The sequence below is a fragment of the Mobula birostris genome, chromosome 17, assembly GCF_030028105.1.
Source record: "Mobula birostris isolate sMobBir1 chromosome 17, sMobBir1.hap1, whole genome shotgun sequence".
NCBI lineage: Eukaryota > Metazoa > Chordata > Chondrichthyes > Myliobatiformes > Myliobatidae > Mobula > Mobula birostris.
Window position 1 is genome coordinate 1,730,811 of NC_092386.1, and position 24,399 is coordinate 1,755,209.

Genomic DNA, 24,399 nt, shown 5'->3' on the forward strand with positions numbered 1-24,399 from the left:
TTAGGCTAGGGTTAAAAAGGATTGTCGGGATTGCTGAGCAGTGCAGCTCAAAGGGCCTATTCTGTGCTGCGTCTCTGGTCAGCTTGATAACGTTACTAAATAGTTATTATCAACTAATCACCTTTAGTACCAGAATAGTACTATAGCTCAGCTTTTAACACCACCATTCCTACAGTCCTGATCAAAAGGCTACAGAACCTGGGCCTCTGTACCTCCCTCTGCAGCTGGGTCCTCAGCTTCCTAACCAGAAGACCGACAGTCTGTGCAGATTGGAAATAACATCTCCACTTTTCTGACAATGAACACTGATGCTTCACAGGGGTGTGTGCTTGGCCCACTGCTCTCCTCTCTCTACACCCATGACTGTGTGGCTAGGCACGGCTCAAATAGCATCTATAAACTTGCTGAAGATAAAACCATTGGCAGAGTTTGAGAAGGTGGCAAAAGGGCATTCAGGAGAGAGATGTACCCATTAGTTGAGTGGTGCCACAGCAACAGCCTTACACTCAGTATCAGCAAGATGAAAGAGTTTATTGTGAACTTCAGGAAGGGTAAGATGAGGGAGCACAAACCAATCCTCATAGAGGGATCAGGAGTGGAGAGAGTGAGCAATTTCAAAGGTTCATGTTATTAAGGAAGTATACAATTCTGAAATTCTGCAGTTATCTAAGTTGCCATGAAACACAGAAAGAAAAGAAAGTCAGCACAAACATCAATCCCGAAATCCCACCTCCCTGCAAAAAAACCCAAATAAAAACGGAACAGGCAATCAACCCCCAAATCCTTCCTCCTGCACAAAAACGGCAAAACGGATCAAGCACATCGACCCACAAATCCCTCACTCTGCACAAAAAAGCAAACAAAACAGACCCCCAAATCCCCCTCCCTACACAAAAAAAATGAAGAGATTGGATGAAAAAACACAGAATATAAAAACTATAACACTGAAAAAAGATTTTATCGTACAAGTCCACATCCAAAACACAGCAGAACCTGGGAAACGTTCTCAGCAGAAGGCTCTCCCCTCTCTGGTACTTAGAAGAGTGTTCAAAAGAGAGGCAGCAGGTGCTCACCCTCTGCACTCGCTTCGATGCTTGAATTGCCTTGTCGCTTCAGTCGGTGAAATGGAGCCAAACATTGGCTTGCGTCCTGTTCTGCCGCTTGCCCACTGGGAGGTTGTGCACGTTGTCTCTGCCTCTTGGAGACTGCAGAGCGCTGGAACAATCTCCAAACTTCCGCACTCGCCTAGATGTTTTAATCACCCTTGTTGTTTTAATCGGTGAACATTGGAAGCTATAATCAGTGAAATGGGGTCAAACATTGGCTCACGTGCCATCTCGCTACGAGGTTCACTCATGTTGCCTCTGCTTTCTGGAATCTCTGGAGACCAAACGATCTCCAAACAGCAAAACATAGTCTCCAACAGTTTCAGAATCACATCCAAGACGAGAAACAAATGTTGACATCTTCTGGATAGATGATGAAACCATAAAAGAAGTGAAAAAGATGGCTCCATGATCTTTCCAGAAGATATCGACTAAAGGATCGCTGTACACAGGCACCATCTTGACTGGAAGTTCCTGAGTGTTAATATCCCTGAGGACTTAACCTGGACACAACTATAAAGAAGGCAGGACAACGGCTATATTTCATTAAGAGTTTGAGGAGGTTTGGTGTGTGAAATGCAACGCTGGAAAACTTCTACAAATATACCATGAAAAGCATTCTGACTGGCTGCATCATGGTCTGGTCTGGGGGGCAGGGCTGCTGCACCAGATCAAAATAAGTTGCAGAAACTTGTAAAGTTAGTCAGCTTCATCATGGATACCAGCCTCCAGAGTATCAAAGACATCTTCAAGGAGCGGTGCGTTAGGAAGGTGGTGTCAATGTTAAGGATCGCAGCCATCCAGGACATGCCCTCTTCACACTGTTACTGTCGGGAAGGAGGTACAGAAACCTAAAGGCACACATTCAGCGATTCAGGAACAGCTTCTTTGCCTAAATCATCCAATTCTAAATGGACGTTGAACCCATGAACACTAGCTCACCGCTTTTATATTTCTGTCATTTTGCACTTCCTATTTTAACTTAACTATTTTATATATATATATATAATATATATATGTAAAAATATAATTTTACCTTTTTGCTCCATATTTATTTATCATGTTCATTGTTCTGATGCCGTTAACAAATTTCACAACATGTGATTCTGAAATAAAAAACTAAATAAAATAAGGAATGCCAGAAGTTAATCAACAGTTAATAATGTTAGTTAAAGTGATCCATAGACCTCCCTCAAATATTTTATTAGTAATGTGGTTTCAACATCCCTCAGGCGAGTAAGTGCCATTATTTCGAAGGGAAATTAATCTCTTTCAATGGTTTCTTCCACTTGAATCAGAACTTAATGAAAAATACATAGATTTGTTTGGAACGTGTGAACAGAGTTATGGTTTAAACATTTTGCCCAAGGTTTTGCAAAGTCTATGCAAGTTGACCATGGATGGGAAAATTAAGATTAGTAGGTTAGTATTGTGCTTTGTTCTGTTACCTCCATACCAGGGTTTTCACCACAGGACCTGGATTGAACTGATCTCAGATTTTTGACTCTTTGGTTTGGTAGGCTCCGCGTTTTTATTCATTTTTGAAATTGAGACAATATTTTCCTATTTTCATTGCTCATTGCAGAAATTATGCTTGTTTCAGAATGGTTCGATAGGTTCTAGAGAAAGAGGCAGATCTAATTTGCCAACATTTGATAGAACTGTCATGTTACGCAGTATGGTCCAGATTAATACTAGAGACAAGTGGATTTGGAGAGTAGCCCCAACTCTTGCGTCAGAATGCTGTTCATTGACTTTAGTTCGGCATTCATTACTGTGATCCCCTCCAAGCTGATCACCAAACTTCGCCAGCTCGGTATCAGCTCATCCCTCTGCAATTGGACCTTGGACTTTCTGACTAACAGACCCCAATCAGTTAAGTTAGACAACCTCTCCTCCTCCACTCTCACCCTGAACACTGGCGTGCCTCAAGGCTGTGTGCTGAGCCCTCTTCTGTACTCCCTTTCACCTATGACTGCGTTCCTGTACATGGTTCTAACTCCATAATCAAGTTCGCAGATGACATCACGGTGGTTGGTCTGATCAGAGGGAATGATGAGACAGCTTACAGGGACGAGGTCCAGCACCTGGCCGTGTGGTGTGCCGACAACAACCTGGCCCTTAACACCCAAAAGACCAAGGAGATCATTGTGGACTTCAGGCATGCCAGGAGTCACACTCACGTCCTCATCTACATCAATGGGGCTGTAGCGGAGCGTGTATCAAGCTTCAAATTCCTTGGTGTCCACAGTTCCGATGATCTCACCTGGTCCCTGAGCTCCTCCATCCTGATCAAAAAGGCGCAACGGCGCCTTTATTTCCTGCGGAGCATGAAGAAAGCTCACCTCTGTCCCAGGATACTGACGGATTTTTACCGCTGTACCATTGAGAGCATACTCACCAACTGCATCTCAGTGTGGTATGGGAATTGTCCCGTATCGGACTGCAAAGCACTCCAGTGTTTGGTGAAAACTGCCCAGCGGATTATCGGCACCCAATTGCCCACCATTGAGAACATCTACCATAAATGCTGCCTGGGCAGGGCAAAAAGCATTATCAGGGATGCATCTCACCCTAACCATGGACTTTTTACTCTCCTCCCATCCAGTAGGCGCTACAGGAACCTCCGCTCCTGCACCAGCAGGCACAGGAAGAGCTTCTTCCCTGAGGCTGTGACCCTGTTGAACCTCACATCACAGCATTAAGCAGTATTGCACCCATATTGGACTGTCACAGTACTTTTATATTTGTGTGCTGTAGCTCTTTTTATTCGCAGTTATTTTGTAAATAACACTATTCTTTGCTTTTCTGGTCGGATGCTAACTGCATTTCATTGGCGTTGTATCTGTACTCGGCACAATGACAATAATAATCTAATATTACAGTCAGTGGCACTGCTTGTCAGCAACGTGATGATTTAAACGGTCAGACCTTAAGATTTCGGAGCAGAATTAGGTCATTAGGCCCATCGAGTCTACTCCAGCATTTCATCCTGGCTGACCCAATTTTCCTCTCTGCCCCAATCTCTTGCTGTCTTTCTGTATCCCACATGCCCTGACCAATCAAGAATCTATCAATCTCTCTTAAATATAAACATAAAGTCTTGGCCTCCACAGCTGCCTGTGGCAAAGAATTCCACAGATTCACCATTCCTTGGCTCAACAAATTCCTTCTCAGCTCTGTTCTAAAAGGATGCCCCTCTATTCTGAGGCTATGTCCTCTGTTCTTCAACTCTCCCACCATAGGAAACATCCTGTGCACATCCCCTCTATCATAGATTTCAATGAGAGACCACTCATTCTTCTGAATTCTAGTCCATATAGGTCCAGAGCCATCAAACGCTCTTCATATGACAAGACATTCAATTCTGGAATAATTTTTGTGATTTCTTTTGAACCTTCTCCAGTGTCAGCACATCCTTTCTAAGATAAGGAGTCCAAAGCTGTTCATAACACTCCAAGTGAGGCCTCACCAGTGCTTTATAAAGTCTCAACATTACATCCTTTCTATTATATTGTAGTCTTCTTGAAATGAATTCTAACATTACACTTGCCTTCCTCACTATTGCCTCAACCTGCAAATTAACTTTTAGGGAATCCTGCACAAGGACTCCCAAGTCCTTTAGCACCTCAGTTTATTGTATTTTCTCTCAATTCAAAATAGTCATCCCTTTCATTTCTTCTACCAAAATGCATGACCATACACTTTCCGACACTATTCCATCTGCCATTTTTTTTGCTCATTCTCCAAATCTGTCTATCTTTCTGTAGCTTCTCTACTTCCTCAAACTATCTGCCCTTCCACCCATCTTCATATCGTCTGCAAACTTTGCAACAAAGCCATCAATTCCATCATCAAAATAACTGATGTATTGGTCCTATCGCGGACCCCTGTGAGACACCACTAGTCACCAGCAGCCAGCCAGAAAAGGCTGCCTTTATTCCCACTCTTTACCTCCTGCCAGTCAGCCACTGCTTTATCCATGCTAGAATGTTTCCTCTAACACCATGGAATTGTAGCATGTTAAGCAGCCTCGTGAATGACACCTAGTCAAAGGCCTTCTGAAAATCCAGTTACACAACATCAACCGATTCTCCTTTGTCTATCCTACATATTATTTTATCAAAAGATTCCAACAGATGTGTCAGGCAAGATTACCCTGGAGGAAACTATGCTGACTATGGCCTATCTTATCATGTGCCTCCAAGTACCCTGAGACCTCATCTTTAATAATCGACTCCTAACATCTTCCCAACCACTGAGGTCAGACTATCAGGCCTATGGTTTCCTTTCTTTTGCATCCCTCCCTTCTTGAAAAGTGGAGTGACATTTGCAATTTTCCAGTCTTCCAGAACCATAACCATTCCAGAATCTAGTGATTCTTGAAAAATCATTACTAATGCCTGCACAATCTCTTCAGCCACCTCTTTTAGAACCCTGGGGTGTACACCATCTAGTTCAGGTGACTTATCTACCTTCAGACCTTTCAGTTTCCCAAGAACCTTCTCTCTAGTAATGGTAATTTCACACACTCCCCAGACATTTGGAACTTTTACCATATTGCCAGTGTCTAACACAGTGAAGACTGATGCAAAATACTTTTCAGTTCATTCACCATTTCCTTGTTCCCATTACTACCTCTCCAGCATAGTTTTCCAGTTGTCCGATATCCACTCTCGCCTCTCTTTTACACTTCATGTATCTGAAGAAACTTTTGGTATCCTCTTTAACATTATTGGCTAGCTTACTTTCATATTCCATCTTTTCCATCTTAATGACTTTTTTAGTTGCCTTCTGTTGGATTTTAAAAGCTTCCCAATCTTCGAAGTTTCCACTAATTTTTGCTGTATTGTATACCCTCTCTTTGGGCTTTTATGTTGGCTTTGACTTCCCTTGTTAGCCACGGTTGTGTCATCTTTCCTTTAGAATGCTTCTTCCTCTTTGGAATGTATGTAGCTCCCAGCTATAATCTTTCAGCCATGTTGCAGGCATCACTGAAACATCATATTTACCAATCTGCAACTGTGCTACAAGTTCATCTTACCTTACTCACCATACTGCACATATTCAAATATAACACCTTCAATCCTGCATTCACCCTTTTCAATTTTGACCACCTTTTGTTTTGCGTCTCATCCTATTGACTACAATTTTGCCCTATCAGCAGCCTCTCCTCACTACATAATGCCTCTGTTTGTAACCAGCCATCTCATCTTCATTACAATCACCGGCCTTTCCTGCGTTACTTCTTGCATCGAAATATAAGCAGCTCAGGACACTAGTCATACCTTTTGATTCCTAACTTGATTGAGGTCTTGCCAACAATTGCCTCCACAACCTCTCCTCTAGCTGTTCTGATACTCTGGTTCCCATCCCGCTGGAACTCCTGTTTGAACCCCACCATTTAGCATTAATAAACTCACCGTTTGGATATTAGTCTCCCTCCCTCTCGTCTGTACAGGTCCCACCTTCTCTGGAAAAGAGCCCAATGATCCAAAAATCTTCTGCCCTCACTCCATTGTAGTTATCAAGGACGCTGGAGGTCGCCCTGCCTTCCCATATCCTGCAAGAGGAGCATTCCACGATATTGCCTGGCATCGCTACTGTCCTAGCTGATGAAGGGAAGGAGAAGAAAAAAAGCTTACCCTTGAGCTTTTCTTTGTTTGCTTCCTTTGTCTGAAGCCTCTTGTACCTGAAGCCACGAAGAGCTAAAGCCTTAAGAGAACCACTCTGACCCTGTCCACTCAGACGATAGCTGCTGTGCTTGTCTCTGCCTTTCTTTAATTTGCTCTTGCTAGTCAATGTTATCCTTTCATTAAAGGACGAAACCACAGTCAAAGTAGTAAGAAACCTCCTAGAAAATTGTAGGTTTTATGTAGAAATGAATGGAATTAAGAGCAGGTGGCATCTACAAAAGACCGGACTACCACAGGGATCAGTCTTGGCACCTCTACTGTTTAATGTCTACACAAACAACCAACCAACCTTTCCTAACACACACAGGTTTATCTATGCAGACGACCTATGCATAGCAACACAAGCTAACTCCTTCCAAGTAGTTGAAATACAACTTACAGCAGCCCTCGAAGCAATGAAACAGTATTATGAAAAATGGTCTCTGAACCCAAATCCACCAAAGACTCAAGTGTGTGCATTCCACCTGAGGAATCGAGAAGCAGCTTGGAAACTCAAGATCTTCTGGTGTGGGAAGGAGCTCGAACACCATCCGACTCCAATTTACCTGGGCGTGACACTGGATAGGATGCTCTCATTTGCCATCCATTTTGGGTACCAAAAACTCCGAGGGAAAGTTGGCTCTCGCAATTCTCTCTTGAAAAAATTAGGAGGCACGAAATGGGGAGCTAATGCTCACACACTTAGATCAACTGCCCTAGCACTCTGCTATGCACCTGCAGAATACTGTGCACCTGTGTGGGGCAAATCAGCCCATGCAAAGAAAATAGACCCGTTGCTTAACAAAGCCTGCCGAATAATCACAGGCACACTGCACCCTACACCCACTAACATCATTTACAGACTTGCAGGCATTGCTCCCCAGAAGATCCGAAGACGCTGGTGGCATCCGTTAGTCTTGAGAGACAATGGATCTGTGCCTGGAAAGTCTCTGTGCCATCGTGATGAGGCGATACTGGAGTGACCTCTCCAGGGTGCAGGCCTGGGCGAGGTTGTATGGAAGACCAGCAGTTGCCCGTGCAGCAAGTCTCCCCTCTCCACGACACCGATGTTGTCCAAGGGAAGGACAAGGGCCGACACAGCTTGGCACCAGTGTCGTCGCAGGAGTTGTCAGAACAAGGTTGAAGGGAGTGTCGGACTGCCTTAGGGACTCCAGCTCCGGATTTGTCCTCAGGGTTTACTCCCGAAGCCTTTCCCATGAGTGGGTATGGCCGTAAGGCTGCGGGGGTTTGAGATCAGAGTTTTCCCTCTCTTAGGTGGACTGCCTTCCCAGGCTGACGAGCTCCACCTACCCGAAGACACACTACAACAAAAATTGAAAAAGGTAAACAGAACTTGGATCCTCGGCACCCACTACATCATCATGTGCCAGTTTCCAACCGCCTAAAATCGAGGAAAAGCTTTGCTACAGTGGAGGAACTACCGCACGGAACATCCCCCCTCCAAACATTCAGGATTGACCTCTGGCAACAAACAGAAGCCAAAATCCCACCAAATCCCACCAACCAATACAGTGCAAGACCCCACAGAAATGTTGCCAAATGAGGCACTGCTTGACAGACGGAAGTGGTGCACTCGCAACAGAGCCAGAATGGGAGTTTGTAGGACGGGAGACAATATGGTGAAGTGGGGTTTAAAGACCAGCGAATCCTGTGAGTGTGGCAAAAGGGTGTAGAACATTGAACACGTTCTGCGCAACTGCCCACTCTCACCTGATTTAGCTGACACTGACCTGCTCAACATCAACCAAACAACACTAGAGTGTCTGGTGTGACAAGCTATGATGATGAGTCAATGTTAAATGTGCATTGGTCGCTAGTCAAAGCTCCTTCATGTTGTAACGACCTGCTGCTCCCTTTTCTACTCAGGCAGTGGTCCTGAGTGAAATCCCCTCCTCTCAAAACTTCTGATGTCCGGATTGCTCACTGGTCAAAGTTCTATCTTGATTTGATTGACCTGAAAATGACATAATAGTCAAGTAATATCAAAAATAAAACAGCACCCTGGGTTTTTCTGACAATGTACCTATAAACATTTACTATTAATCCATTCTGAATTGAATTGACTTTATTTCTTACATCATTCACATACATGAGGAATAAAAATCTTTACGTTATGTTTCTGTCTAAATGTGCAATGTGCAATTTATAGCAATTTGTAATAAATAGTACGTACAACAGGACAGTCAATATAACATGGAAATGCAGTTCTATCAGCATGAATTAATCAGTCTGATGGCCTGGTGGAAGAAGCTGTCCTGGAGCCTATTGGCCCTGGCTTTAATGCTACAGTACCGTTTCCCGGATGGTAGCAGCTGGAACAGTTTGTGGTTGGGGTGACTTCTCCCTAATGATCCTTTGGCCTGCTTTTATGCACCTGCCTCTGTAAATGTCCTGAATAGTGGGAAGTTACATCTACAGATGCGCTGGGCTGTCCGCACCACTCTCTGCAGAGTCCTGCGATTGAGGGACTTACAGTTCCCATACCAGGTAGTGATGCAGCCAGTCAGAATGCTCTCAATTGTGCCCCTGTAGAAAGTCCTTAGGATTTGGGGACTCATGCCAAACTTCTTGAACCGTCTGAGGTGAAAGAGGTGCTGTTGTGGTTTTTTTCACCACACAGCCAGTATGAACAGACCATGTGTGATCCTCGGTGATATGTATGCTGAGGAACTTAAAGCTGTTCACCCTCTCAACCCCAGATCCATTGATGTCAATAGGGATTAGCCTGTCTCCATTCCTCAAGCAGCTCCTTTGTTTTTGCAACATTGAGGGAGAGGTTGTTTTCTTGACACCACTGTGTCAGGGTGATGACTTCCTCTCTGTAGGCTGCTTCATTATTATTTGAAATAAGGCCAATTAATGTAGTATTGTCAGGAAATTTAATTAGCAGATTGGAGTTGTGGGTGGCGACATAGTCATGGGTATACAGAGAGTAAAGGAGGGGGCTTGGGACACAGCCCTGAGGGGCACCTGTGTTGAGAGGCAGAGGTGACCATCTCTGTAATGTGCAGTAAAATGAGGAAATTCTAGAGTTTAGATTTCAAAAATAAACAGCATACTGGTATGGAGGCTTGAGCCTGAAGATGAGGGATTATAACACAGTAAAGTTTCTTCTCGAATTAAGGCTGCTTAAAAAAAACAATTGGTAGAGAAAATAGTTAATGAGCAGAGTTAATCAAGAATGATAGGAAGCTGACCGAAGAGAAACACTCGTCTCATAATTCTATTAAATGATTGTGTTTTGGAAAATAGTTTCATTTTGATAATTATCTGTTGCATTAATTTTCAGAGCAGTCGTGCTGTTACAAAATACAGAAGACAACGAGAAACTTCCATTCGCTCGAAGAAATTGGGCTCGAGCATTATGGTAAGTTGCTACAAGATTATGGATAACATGAATACAGTCTGTCAGAGTAGGCATCCTCCATTATTTTAATGATCACTTAATATATTTCAAATAATATAAGTATTATTAATATGAATGTAGTTTGCTTTCAGTTAATTTTGTGCAAGGCAGCAGATTTGGTTTACATCTTTTGTCATTGTCTTCACTTTAACCTATTTTTTGACGATAATAAACAAAATAATTGCGAAACAGTATGATAGTGCTTGACAGTTCATGCAACCTGGGTGCAATTCCTGTTGCTGCCTGTATGTTCTCCCCATGTCCTGTATGTTCTCCCCATGTCCGTGTGGTTTCCTCTGGGTGCTCTGGTTTCCTCCCACAGCCCAAAGACGTACCAGTTGGTAGGTTAATTGTTCATTGTAAATTGTCCTGTGATTAGGCTTGTGGGAAACTGGGGTTTGCTGGGTGGTGCAACTCGAAGGGCCAGATGGGTCTATTCGGCGCTGTATCTCAATAAATAAAAACAAAAAAATTTTAAAACTTATCAAATTAAATTTCAAAATTGGTATTTTGGTTGGTACTTGTGAGGATGTATACACTGAATATTATAGAGATGTTCTTTGATATTTTATATATTTAATATCTACATAACATTTGCTCTTGTATTACTATATATGGAGAAGGCATAATAGCACAAAAACTGTCAGGATTTATCATCCCTGTTGTTGGGAGCATTCCAAATGGGTATGTGAGCATATGCACACCCCTCTTGGGATTGGAAGAAATAGGACTAGAAGTTGGCCAGTGGGCCTTGAAACTACTTTCTGATTCAGACAATAATGCCTGATCATCTGCATTAACTCCTGTAGACCAAAGACATCTGATATTTGAATGTTACTTGGCATCCCTATCCCAGACCCTTCCACACCTTTGGGACACTTTCTTCACTGTCTATAATGGACCTGCTCGTTATTTCATCCTCCGTCGGATACATGCCTGCAATCGCTGTTTTTTTGACTTTGTCATGTTAGGCAAGGATCGCAAGATCTTACATCTGCAGACCCCAGATCCTGCTGGCCCTGACACTAGCAGGCATGATCTTCAGGTTGTGGCCCCTGCCATTGATCTTGCTGGCTTCAGCAACCCAGGGCATATTCAAAACCCGGACTCCAGCAACGACCATGGACACCTTCAAAGCGATTGCGCAACCACCAATTGCGACTCCAGCCTTGAACTCCAGGCCGCGTCTTTATGTGCTGCTATTGTGACTCCCATCTTCCCTTCCCCCACCACCATTCTGCAACCCCGTCTCCCTCAGATCCCACCGTCAGCTCCTGGGCCGTCAGAGGCTCCATCTTCCTTTCACTCCAACCCTCCCCTCTCCACTGACACCCCCAGCCTCCCTGCTCCCCCCTCTGATCCCAGCTCTCAAGACTTCAGCCTTGAACTCCAGGTCAGGTCTTCACGTGCTGCTATTGTGACTCCCGTCTCCCCTTCCCCCACCACCATTCTGCAACCCCGTCTCCCTCACATCCCATCATCTTCTCCTGGGCCCTCGGAGGCTCCATCTTCCTCTTACCCCAACCCTCCCCTCTCCACTGACACCACCAGCCTCCCTCCCCGATCCCAGCTCTCATCTATGCCGGGTCTTTACTATCCCCTCTGACCTTCAACTGTCTGAGGCAGAGTGCTCTGTCCTCAGTAAGGGCCTCACCTTTGTCCCCCTTCGCCCACACCTCTGTCCCCCTTCGCCCACACCTCAGCGAGTTCTGCGTTCACCATGACGCTGAACTCTTCTTCTGCCGGCTCCGTCTTCAAGCCTACTTCTTCGGCAAAGACTCTCCCACCCCCACCGATGATCCCTCCTCCCATTTTCAACTCTGCTCCTCTTCATGGACACCCTGCTCTGGTCTTCTGCCTGCTCTGGATCTCTTTATTGCTAACTGCCGATGGGATATTAACCGTCTCGACTTCACCGTACCTTGTTTCCATTCCAACCTCACTCCTTCCGTTCGCTCTGCTCTCCACTCCCTCCGCCCTAATCCTAACCTTACTATAAAACCCGCCAATAATGGGGGCGCTATTGTAGTCTGGTGTACTGACTTCTACCTTACCGAGAGACAGTGACAACTCGCGGATACCTCCTCTTATTTACCCCTCAATCATGACCCCACTAAGGAGCAGCAGGCCATTGTCTTCCACACCATCACCAGCTTTATCCACTCAGGGGATCTCCCATCCACTGCTACCAATCTTATAATTCCCACACCCCGCACTTCCCGTTTCTACCTCCTACCCAAGATCCACAAACCTGCCTGTCCAGGTAGACCCATTGTCTCAGCTTGCTCCTGCCCCACCGAAGTCATTTCTGCATACCTCGACACTGTTTTATCCCCCCTTGTTCAATCCCTTCTGACCTATGTTCGTGACACTTCTCACGCTCTTAAACTTTTCGATGATTTTAAGTTCCTTGACCCCCACCACTTTATTTTCACCATGGATGTCCAGTCCCTATATACCTCCATCCCCCACCAGGAAGGTCTCAAAGCTGTCTGCTTCTTTTTGGATTCTAGACCTAACCAGTTCCCCTCTACCACCACTCTGCTCCATCTAGCGGAATTAGTCCTTACTCTTAATAATTTCTCCTTTGGCTCCTCCGACTTCCTCCAAACTAAAGGTGCAGCCATGGGCACCCGTATGGGTCCCAGCTATGCCTGCCTTTCTGTTGGCTTTGTGGAACAATCCATGTTCCAAGCCTATACTGGTATCTGTCCCCCACTTTTCCTTCGCTACATCGACGACTGCATTGGCGCTGCGTCCCGCACGCATGCTGAGCTTGTTAACTTCCTTAGCTTTGCCTCCAACTTTCACCCTGCCCTCAAGTTTACCTGGTCCATTTTCGACACCTCCCTCCCCTTTCTAGATCTTTCTGTCTCTATCTCTGGAGACAGCTTATCTACTGAAGTCTACTATAAGCCTACTGACTCTCACAGCTATCTGGACTATTCCTCTTCCCACCCTGTCTCTTGCAAAAATGCCACCCCTTCTCGCAATTCCACTGTCTCCGCCGCATCTGCTCTCAGGATGAGGCTTTTCATTCCAGGACGAGGGAGATGTCCTTCTTTTTTAAAGAAAGGGTTTCCCTTCCTCCACCATCAACTCTGCTCTCAAACGCATCTCTCCCATTTCACGCACATCTGCTCTTACCCTATCCTCTCGCCACCCCACTAGGAATAGGGTTCCCCTGGCCATCACCTACCACCCCACCAGCCTCCGGGTCCAACATATTATTCTCAGTAACTTCCACCACCTCCAACGGGATCTCACTACTAAGCACATCTCCCCCCCACCCCCATCGCTTTCCACAGGGATCGCTCCCTACGTGACTCCCTTGTCCACTCGTCCCCCCCCATCCCTCCCCACTGATCTCCCTCCTGGCACTTATCCTTGTAAGCGGAACAAGTGCTACACGTGCCCTTACACTTCCTCCCTCACCACCATTCAGGGCCCCAGACAGTCCTTCCAGGTGAGGCGACACTTCACCTGTGAGTCGGCTGGGGTGATATACTGCGTCTGGTGCTCCTGATGCAGCCTTTTATATATTGGCGAGACCCGATGCAGGCTGGGAGACCGTTTCGCTGAACACCTACGCTCTGTCCGCCAGAGAAAGCAGGATCTCCCAGTGGCCACACATTTTAATTCCACGTCTCATTCCTGTTCTGATACGTCAATCCACGACCTCCTCTACTGTCAAGATGAAGCCACACTCAAGTTGGATGAACAACACCTTATATTCCGTCTGGGTAGCCTTCAACCTGATGGCATGAACATTGACTTCTCCAAGTTCAGTTAATGCCCCACCTGCCCTTCATACCCCATCCGTTATTTATTTATTCATTCATTCATTCATTTTCTCTCTCTGTCTCTGTCTCTGTCTGTGTCTCTCTCTGTCTCTCTCTCTCTTTTCTCCCTCTTGTCCCTCTCACTATACTCCTTGCCCATCCCCTGGGCTTCCCCCCTCCCCCTTTCTTTCTCCCTAGGCCTCCCATCCCATGATCCTCTCCCTTCTCCAGCCTCATATCCCTTTTACCAATCAACTTTCCAGGTCTTAGCTCCATCCCTCCCCCACCTGTCTTCTCCTATCATTTCAGATCTCCCCCTTCCCCTTCCACATTCAAATCTCTTACTATCTCTTCTTTCAGTTAGTCCTGACGAAGGGTCTCGGTCCGAAACATCGACTGTACCTCTTCCTATAGATGCTGCCTGACCTGCTGCGTTTACCAGCATTTTTTGTGTCTGTTGCTTGAAATTCCAGCATCTGCAGGTTTCCTTGTGTTTGGATGTTTGAATGTTATTGTCATAGCATCCACATTCTCTGCCCAAAGAATTACAAATTCATAATCCTTTGAGAGAAGATATTCTTTCTCATCACCATCTTAAATCCTAATCCTGAGATGGACCTGTCATTCTAAATTCCCTCAGCAGCAGAAATCCCTTGGCAGAATTTATCCTATAAAGTTTCCTCAGAATATAATTGTCTCTTGTTCTTCCAAATTCCAATAATTTTAGCCTTACTGTATTCTACTTTTCCTTATAAAGTGATCCATCGACAGAAGAATTAAACTGATAAACCTTCTTCACATAGTATTCTGTCTCCAATAGTAAGGACAAAACTGTATGGTAAGCATCCATACTTCTGAAGAAAAACTTTGTCCTTGTATTCCATGCCTCTTGCAATAAAGAACAATGTTCAGTTTGCTGCCTTTTAAACTCCTCTCAGGCTTCCAGCAGGGTACAGGTATCAAATTTAGCTGACATTTCGATGACAAACTCTGCCATCTTCATCAGGGGTGATGCCTAGACATGTCTAGTCCAGTAGTATTTATACTCCTGTTGTCCATCCCTCCTGATTGGTTAGGCCTCATCCAACCAGGTTTCCGCTGTCCCACCTTGCTCGCAATCGAATTCCAGTTCTTACTTATCGAGAGAGACCTTCGTCTTTGTTAAAATTCTTTTCCTCTAGTTTTATTTCAGTGGCTTTTTTCACTAAGTGGTCCCAAAAGTCATTGGTATGGCAAAGTAGTTTTGTACCGTCAAAGTCAATCCTATGGCCGTTGCGAATGCAGTGTTCTGCTACCACTGATTTCTTGGGGTAACCTAAATTACTTTGCCACACCAATGGTTTTTGGGACTGTCTGGTGAAGGAAGACATTGAAATAAAACTAGAGAAAAGCAATTTTACTTAGGTCTCGCTGGAATTCAATTGCAAAGAAGTTAGGAGAGCAGAAACCTGATTGGATGAGGACTAGCCAGTCAGGAGAATGGACTATTGGGGTATAAATACCACCTGACTAGAATGCCCAGGCATCATCCCTGAAGACGATGGCAGAGTTTGTCATTGAAATGTCAGTTAAAATAAATACCTGTGCCCAGCTGGAAGCCCAAGGAGAGTTTATTTGTCATGTATGCTGGGAAAGCACTAGATCCTTTTTGCTGCCTTAGTTATGCATAATAATTTTCTTTGTTTCTCATACAAAGCCCATCGTTCTCTGAATGCAAAGTTCTGCAGATGCCCTATCAGAAATATCCTTTGTTCTACTTATAGAGGCAGGTGTGCTGAGACATTTTAAATCTCTCCCTCTTCTCCCAGTGTAGAGTTCCTTCCTGTTTCAAAATGTCCCCCATTGTTCCTGTACCTAAAAATATCAAGGTCACATGTCTGAACGACTGGTGTCCTATCGCACTTACCTCAATAATAAGCAATTGCTTGAGAGGCTGGTCAAGGACTACATCTGCAGCAAGCTACCACCCACACAACTGATCGATAGATGACACAATAACCACAACTCTACACGCTGTCCTTGCACATCTGGAAAAGAAGGATGCTTATGTGAGAATGCTGTTCTTGGACTACAGTTCATCATTCAACACCATAATTCCCTCCAGACTTGAAAAGAAGCTCAGAGACCTCGGCCTTCACCCTGCCTTGTGCAGCTGGATCCTGGACTTCCTGTCAGATTGCCGGCAGGTGGTAAGAGTGGGCTCCCTCACCTCTTCCCCTCTGACCCTCAACACAGGAGCCCCTCAGGGCTATGTCCTAAGCCCCCTTCTTTACTCTCTGTATACCCGTGACTGTGTTGTCACCCACAGCTCCAATCTGCTATTAAATTTGCTGACAATACTACATTGATTGGTCTGATCTCAAATAATAATGAGGCTGTCTACAGAAAGGAAGTCATCACTCTGACACAGTGGTGTGAAAAGAACAACCTCTCCCTCAATGTTGCAAAAACAAAGAAGCTGGTTGTGGATTACTAGAAGAATGGACACAGGCTCCTCCCTATTGACATCAATGGATCTGGGGTTGAGAGGGTGAACAGCTTTAAGTTCCTTGGCATACACATCACCGAGGATCTCACATGGTCTCTACATACTGGCTATATGGTGAAAACAGTGCCTCTTTCACCTCAGATGGTTGAAGAAATTTGGGTCCCCAAATCCTAAGGACTTTCTACAGGGGCACAATTGAGAGCATCCTGACTGGCTGCATCACTGCCTGGTATGGGAACTGCACTTCCCTCAATCGCAGGACTCTGCAGAGAGTGGTGTGGACAGCCCAGCACATCTGTAGATGTGAACTTCCCACTATTCAGGACGTTTACAAAGACAGGTGTGTAAAAAGGGCCGGAAGGATCACTGGGGACCCAAGTCACCCCAATCACAATCTGTTCCATCTGCTACCATCCCGGAAACGGTACCGCAGCATAACAGCCAGGACCAGCAGGCTCTGGGACAGCTTCTTCCACCAGGCCATCAGACTGATTAATTTATGCTGATACAATTGTAATTCTATTGACTGTCCTGTTTGTACATACTATTTATTAGAAATTACTATAAATGTGCACATTGCACATTTAGATGGAGACATAACAAAGATTTTTACTTATGTATGTGATGGATGTAAGTAATAAAGTCAATTCAATTCAATTCAGTAGAGTAATGGAAATGTCACTCACCCCACGATGTCCCCACTGATCAATGGGGACCCATTCAGATTCTACCCATTTTCTGATTTAAGATGGCGCTGGTGAATCTCAGCGGCTACTCGCTGGTGGCAAATAAAACAGAAAACAACAAAATACTTTACTAATCACTCTTTTTCTCGTGAACAATCACTGCAGACATTAGCCTTTAACTTCCCTGTCGGAGTTGAGCTTTTCAACCACATGTATACTCTGGCATTTTTGTGGACTGAACTGAAGTGTTGAAGGGTTAGGGTGGTTGCGGCGAGGCAGGTACAAGCTGAATCAAGGTGGCTTGGTCCAGGCTGGGAAGCAGGAAATGCACCAATGTATGGCCATTGCTGGAGCGGAATTGGAGGCAGTTTGATACAGCAGAACAGAGTCGAGGCAGAGCCGAGACCTGAGAGCAAGGAAAGACCCGAGGTTTCATCGATTTAAACACTGAGCCGAATTGAAAAGGTCAGGTACGTGCCCAATCGAGCTAGCACTTTGGGCCCAAAAGTGTATCAAAACAGCAGCAGCTTGGTCCAAAAGCAAGGAATGACCTGAGGCTTGGATAATTTAAGCACTGTGTCAAATTGAGGAGGTCAGGGTGTCATGGCAGGAGGCGAGGGACAGACTTGTTCAGTTCGCTGCTCCACAAGGTTTACTCGTCTCTGCACTGAACTGTTTGTGGGCTACGATAGGAATGGAGACGGGCTAACCCTGATTGACATCGTTGGATTTGGGGTTGAGAGGGTGAACAGCTTTAAGTTCCTCGGCATTCACATCATCGATGACCTGACGTGGTCTGTACACACCAGCTGTGTGGTGAAAAAGGCACAACAGAGCCTTTCACCTCAAACGGTTGAGGAAGGTTGGTATGGGCCCCCAGGTTCTAAGAACTTTCTACAGGGGCACAACTGAGAGCATCCTGACTGCATCACTGCGTGGTATGGGAACTGTACCTCTCTCAATCACAGGACTCTGCAAAGAGTGGTGCGGACAGCCCAGCGCATCTGTAGTTGTGAAGTTCCATTGATCCAGGACATTTACGAAGACAGGTGTGAAAAAAGGGCCCGAAGGATCACTGGGGACCCAAGTCACCCCAACCACAGTCTATTCTATCTGCTACCATCCAGGAAACAGTATCGCAGCATAAAGGCAGGATCAACGGTCTCTGAGACAGCTTCTTCCACCAGGCCATCAGACTGATTAACTGACGTTGATTTGAGTGTATTTCTATGTTACATTGACTGTTCTATTTGTCATAAATTATTATAGATTACTATGAATGCACATTTAGATGGAGATATAATGTAAAGATTTTTACTCGTGTATGTGAAGGATGTAAGAAATAAAATCAATTCAATTATGTATATTCTGCCATTCAATCATGTCTGTTCTTTTTTTAATCCGTCTCAATCCTTTTCTCCTGCCTTCTCTAATATTTGATTAAATCAGACTTTCTCAACCAGTGTTCCACGGAACCCTAGGGTTCTGTGAGAGGTCGCTAGGGTTTCTACAAGAGATCGTGATTTAAACAAAAATGAACAGTCTTTTGATTTTCGCATAATGCATGATGCTGGCCCTCGCAGTGGTGGGCAGTGACCAAGCAGCCCCATTAGCAACCTCAGCCCAGTATGGCAATGCTCAGTAGAACTGTGTTTATTTGGTTGAGTCCATTCTCAGTTTTTGACACAAGATAGGTGAGGCTGTTAATAATTGGTGAGCGCTCTATTGCACGGAGGGGAGGTTGGTAAGCTGATAATTGGTGAGCGCTGTATTGCATGGAGGGGAGGTTGGTAGGCTGATAATTGGTGAGCGCTATATTGCACGGAGGGGAGGTTGGTAGGCTGATAATTGGTGAGTGCTGTATTGCACGGAGGGGAGGTTGGTAGGCTGATAATTGGTGAGCGCTATATTGCACAGAGGAGAGGTTGGTAGGCTGATAATTGGTGAGCGCTGTACTGCCTGAAGGAGAGGTTGGTAGGCTGATAATTGGTGAGCGCTGTATTGCACGGAGGGGAGGTTGGTAAGCTGATAATTGGTGAGCGCTGTATTGCACGGAGGGGAGGTTGGTAAGCTGATAATTGGTGAGCGCTGTATTGCACGGAGGGGAGGTTGGTAGGCTGATAATTGGTGAGCGCTGTATTGCACGGAGGGGAGGTTGGTAGGCTGATAATTGGTGAGCGCTGTATTGCACGGAGGGGAGGTTGGTAAGCTGATAATTGGTGAGCGCTGTATTGCACGGAGGGGAGGTTGGTAGGCTGATAATTGGTGAGTGCTGTATTGCACGGAGGGGAGGTTGGTAAGCTGATAATTGGTGAGCGCTGTATTGCACGGAGGGGAGGTTGGTAGGCTGATAATTGGTGAGCGCTGTATTGCACGGAGGGGAGGTTGGTAAGCTGATAATTGGTGAGCGCTGTATTGCACGGAGGGGAGGTTGGTAGGCTGATAATTGGTGAGCGCTGTATTGCACGGAGGGGAGGTTGGTAAGCTGATAATTGGTGAGTGCTGTATTGCACGGAGGGGAGGTTGGTAAGCTGATAATTGGTGAGCGCTGTATTGCACGGAGGGGAGGTTGGTAAGCTGATAATTGGTGAGCGCTGTATTGCACGGAGGGGAGGTTGGTAGGCTGATAATTGGTGAGTGCTATATTGCACGGAGGGGAGGTTGGTAGGCTGATAATTGGTGAGTGCTATATTGCACGGAGGGGAGGTTGGTAGGCTGATGAAGAGTGTGAGGTGTTTTCCCAGCAGTGAATGGACTTGTTCAACTTAGGCTGTGATGCCAGCCTCTCCCTCCTAAATTACCTCCCCAAACATCCCCTTACACATCACTGACTGACTTATGGGAGTGAACAAACTACCGGTGTAGTAGAAAATTGGAGGGAAATTTTCATTCTAAAGATGGTCCAGTGTGGCAATTATTGAAGAGGAGGTGTGAGATGGAAGAGGTGGATTCTAGATCTATGGACAGTTCTGATACGCTAATGACAAAGATACAATCTTCTGAGTCATTTCACTGCACTAGTTCAACAATTGACACAAAAAAAAGTCTGTCTTGACAATGAAAGCTACTTATCAATGGGCTTTACATGGACGGGTGATCCAAATTGTCCTATTCCATTGTGCTTAGACTGTGGCAAACAACTTACAAATGTAGCAATGACTCCAGCAAAATTGAAAAGAACTTAACTATAAATCACAGCCATATGACACAAAAAAGTGCTGATAATTTTAAATGACTATTCAAATCTCAAAACAAATAGATTAAGGCTTCTGAAAATAAGGTCACAGTCAATAAAAAGGCTGAAAATAACGTCACAGGTAGTAGAGAGCATCAGGAAGTAAATTATTTAGTAGTTTTATGACCAGTTCACGATAGAATGTTTAAAAAACTGTGTGAAAACCTGGACAAAGAGCACACTAATCTCCTGCTACATTCAGAAATCTGGTGGCTTAGCAGGGAAGAGTTCTCAGCAGGATGTTTGAGCTGAAAGGTGAATTGCAGGAGTATTTTCAAGAAAATACTCCTGAGTGCTGAGTGCTTTGAAGAAGAAGAATAGCTGCAGAAACTAGCCGACTTAACAGACATTTTTCATCATATAAACCAGTTGAACAAGTCTCTGCAAGGCCCTGGGGAAAATGTTTTGACTTCAAGTGACAGGATTCTTGGATTTAAAAAGAAAATGAATCTTTGGAAAAATCATGTTGCAAAAGGAAATCTTGAAATGTTTCCACTGCTGCTTGAGTTTGAGAGTGAGGAAGGTTTACTGAAAACCACCTGGAAAAACTGCAGAACAAAACTGAACAGTACTTTTCCTCCCTTTCAACACAAGTGCGTGACTGACTGGCTGAGGTCCCTTTCTCTGAATCTTCTGCTCAGCCTGAGAACTTGACTTTGAGAGAAGAGGAAGAACTTGGTGAGCTGCACTCTGATCATGCACTCAAGATGAGATTTACTGACCTGCCGCAGGACAAGTTCTGGGTTTCTGTGAAAGAAGAGTAGTATCCAGCCATCCATAGGAAAGCAATGAACATTTTGCTGTAGTTTTCAACTTCTTGCATGTGTGCCCAAGCTTTTGCTTCTTTCTCAAGCATCAAGAGCAAGGAGAGAAATCATCTCATTTCAGTTGAAGGTGAAATCTGTGTGTGCTTATCTCAAGTTTGACCCAGAACTGTGAAATTTATTATGTTTTCTTTATGAATTTTTAAAATTTATGAAAGGGAAAGAAAGAGATTAATTTCAAGGAAGTTAAGCTAAAAATTCATTCTGTACTCAAAAGAGCATCGACAATTGCCTTTGCATTATTATATCTACAATTTACTGATCACACTAATGTAGATATAATAATTTTTATGCAGGGGTTCCCTTAGAACTGAAAATTATTTCAAGGGTTCCTGCAGGACAAAAAGGTTGAGGAAAGCTGGATTAAATTGTACCTCAATGCTTTTAAGACTTTTAAGATAATTTTTTGGTGAATTCTGAAGAAGAATACATCTTGTGTGCCATGTCTTGCTGCTATATCAAAGTCCCCTTTCCTTGTTTCAGTGTTGCTGGTCACTATCAGGAATCCATCCAGGTTTATAAGTCAAATCCGCTCGTGGAGTTTGATGACGTTATTGGACTTGCCTTAGCTTATTTCAGGAAAGGGCAACTTCAGGAGAGTGCCAAAGGTAAATATGGAATTAACGTTAACTAAGTATTCAGGAAGTGTTTGTTGTCTTGATATTGAGTATTCATTTATTCTAACCTTAACTGTACAGCTCTTAAATTCAGGCAGAGAGAATGTGATGTGTGGTTTACCATCACACAAGGTACCGAACTTGTGATGCCTTCACATTTCGGTGATTTCATTCATCACTGACTGTGCTGCTCATTGGCGGGACACATCAGTACTGAATCAATGTTATGAGTGATTATCTCTCTTTAAAGACCATAAGATATAGGAGCAGAATCAGGTTATTTGGCCTATCGAGTCTGTTCTGCCATTTCATCATGGCTGATCCAATTTTCCTCTCAGCCCCAGTCTCCTTCCTTTTCCCTGTATCATTTCATGCCCTGACTAATCAAGAATTTATCAACCTCTACTGAAATATACTGAATGACTTGGCCTTCACAGCCATCCATAGTATTTAATTCCACAGATTCACCACCCTTTGGCTAAAGAAATTCCTCCACATCCCCATTCTAAGTGGACATCTCTCTGTTTTGAGGCTGTGCCCTGTGGTCCAAGCCTCCCCACTATAGGAAACCTCCTCTCCACATCCACTCTTATCGAAACCTTTCAAAGAGGATCTACATTTTGATAGCAGAAAATTCTAGCAACTGGAAAGTCAAAGTGGCCTAGAAAATATAAAGAAAGGTCAAGCACATGTTTTCCAGATGTTAGCATGAGGTTCTGCTGATGTGCCCTCAGAAGGCTCTGAGACTGTTGTGGAGTCTGGCATCCGCTAGGCTCAGCTTAGAGCCTGTGATTTGTATTATTTATGTGGTGACACAGTGATAGAGCCAACCCTAAAGCTGAATCTGAGGCCCAGTATTATAGAATAAGCAACAGCCACCTTGATTGTAAAACCATTGCAGTGGAATAATCAGACTACTCATGCAAGCATGGCTCTTGCCATGAATAGTGATATGTTATTACACAAATGTTATTAAACATTTCAGCAAACTCCCAATTTTATTAGGATGACAGAAGTGCTATCCAAAAAGTAAAAGTGGCTCCATGAATCATAAATGTTTTCTATTTGGAACATTTGTACACTCACTCTGCCAGTAAGCTAGTCCCCTTCCTTGAACTTTCTTATTCAAGTTGGAGTAAGAGGCTTGTTGATCAAAATCTGTTTGATGTTGTCTTCAAAGGTTATCTGCATTTCAACCGTCCATTTCTTTCTGCCACCACTCCAGATACCTGCATTTCAGCCGTCTCTCTCCCCACCACTCCGGATATCTGTATTTCAGTCGTCTGTCTCTCTCCCCACCACTCTGGATATATGTATTTCAGTCGTCCGTCTCTCTCCCCACCACTCCGGATATCTGTATGTCAGTCGTCTCTCCCCACCACTCCGGATATATGTATTTCAGTCGTCCGTCTCTCTCCCCACCACTCCAGATACCTGCATTTCAGCCGTCTCTCTCCCCACCACTCCGGATATCTGTATTTCAGTCGTCTGTCTCTCTCCCCACCACTCCGGATATATGTATTTCAGTCGTCCGTCTCTCTCCCCACCACTCCGGATATCTGTATGTCAGTCGTCTCTCCCCACCACTCCGGATATCTGTATTTCAGTCGTCTGTCTCTCTCCCCACCACTCCGGATATATGTATTTCAGTCGTCCGTCTCTCTCCCCACCACTCCGGATATCTGTATTTCAGTCGTCTCTCCCCACCACTCCGGATATCTGTATTTCAGTCATCTGTCTCTCTCCCCACCACTCCGGATATCTGTATTTCAGTCGTCCGTCTCTCTCCCCATCACTCCGGTTCTGTATTGCAGTCATCTCTCCCCACCACTCCGGATATCTGTATTACAGCCGTCCGTCTCTCTCCCCACCACTCCGGATATCTGTATTTCAGTCGTCCGTCTCTCTCCCCACCACTCCGGATATCTGTATGTCAGTCGTCTCTCCCCACCACTCCGGATATCTGTATTTCAGTCGTCTGTCTCTCTCCCCACCACTCCGGATATATGTATTTCAGTCGTCCGTCTCTCTCCCCACCACTCCGGATATCTGTATTTCAGTCGTCTCTCCCCACCACAGCGGATATCTGTATTTCAGTCGTCTGTCTCTCTCCCCACCACTCCAGATATCTGTATTTCAGTCATCTGTCTCTCTCCCCACCACTCCGGATATCTGTATTGCAGTCGTCTCTCCCCACCACTCCGGATATCTGTATTTCAGTCGTCTCTCCCCACCACTCCGGATATCTGCATTTCAGTCTACTGTCTCTCTCCCCACCTCTCCGGATATCTGTATTTCAGTCGTCTCTCCCCACCACTCCGGATATCTGTATTTCAGCCGTCCGTCTCTCTCCCCACCACTCCGGATATCTGTATTTCAGTCGTCCATCTCTCTCCCCACCACTCCGGATATCTGTATTTCAGTCGTCTCTCCCCACCACTCCGGATATCTGTATTTCAGACGTCTGTCTCTCTCCCCACCACTCCAGATATCTGCATTTCAGTCGTCTGTCTCTCTCTCCCCACCACTCCGAATATCTGTATTTCAGTCGTCCGTCTC

At 44.9% G+C, this 24,399-nt stretch overlaps 1 protein-coding gene across 3 annotated transcripts in view; it reads left to right on the forward strand.

Annotated features, from left to right (window-relative positions):
• The window catches only part of skic3 (SKI3 subunit of superkiller complex), a 307,663-nt gene that overhangs the window by 112,007 nt on the left and 171,257 nt on the right, over nucleotides 1-24,399 (forward strand). For all 3 annotated transcript variants that reach the window (XM_072281194.1, XM_072281196.1, XM_072281195.1), the window contains exons 28-29: nucleotides 10,092-10,169; nucleotides 21,707-21,831. In XM_072281194.1, coding sequence (XP_072137295.1) covers nucleotides 10,092-10,169; nucleotides 21,707-21,831 — 203 coding nt within the window. The remainder of the gene's footprint in view (nucleotides 1-10,091; nucleotides 10,170-21,706; nucleotides 21,832-24,399) is intronic.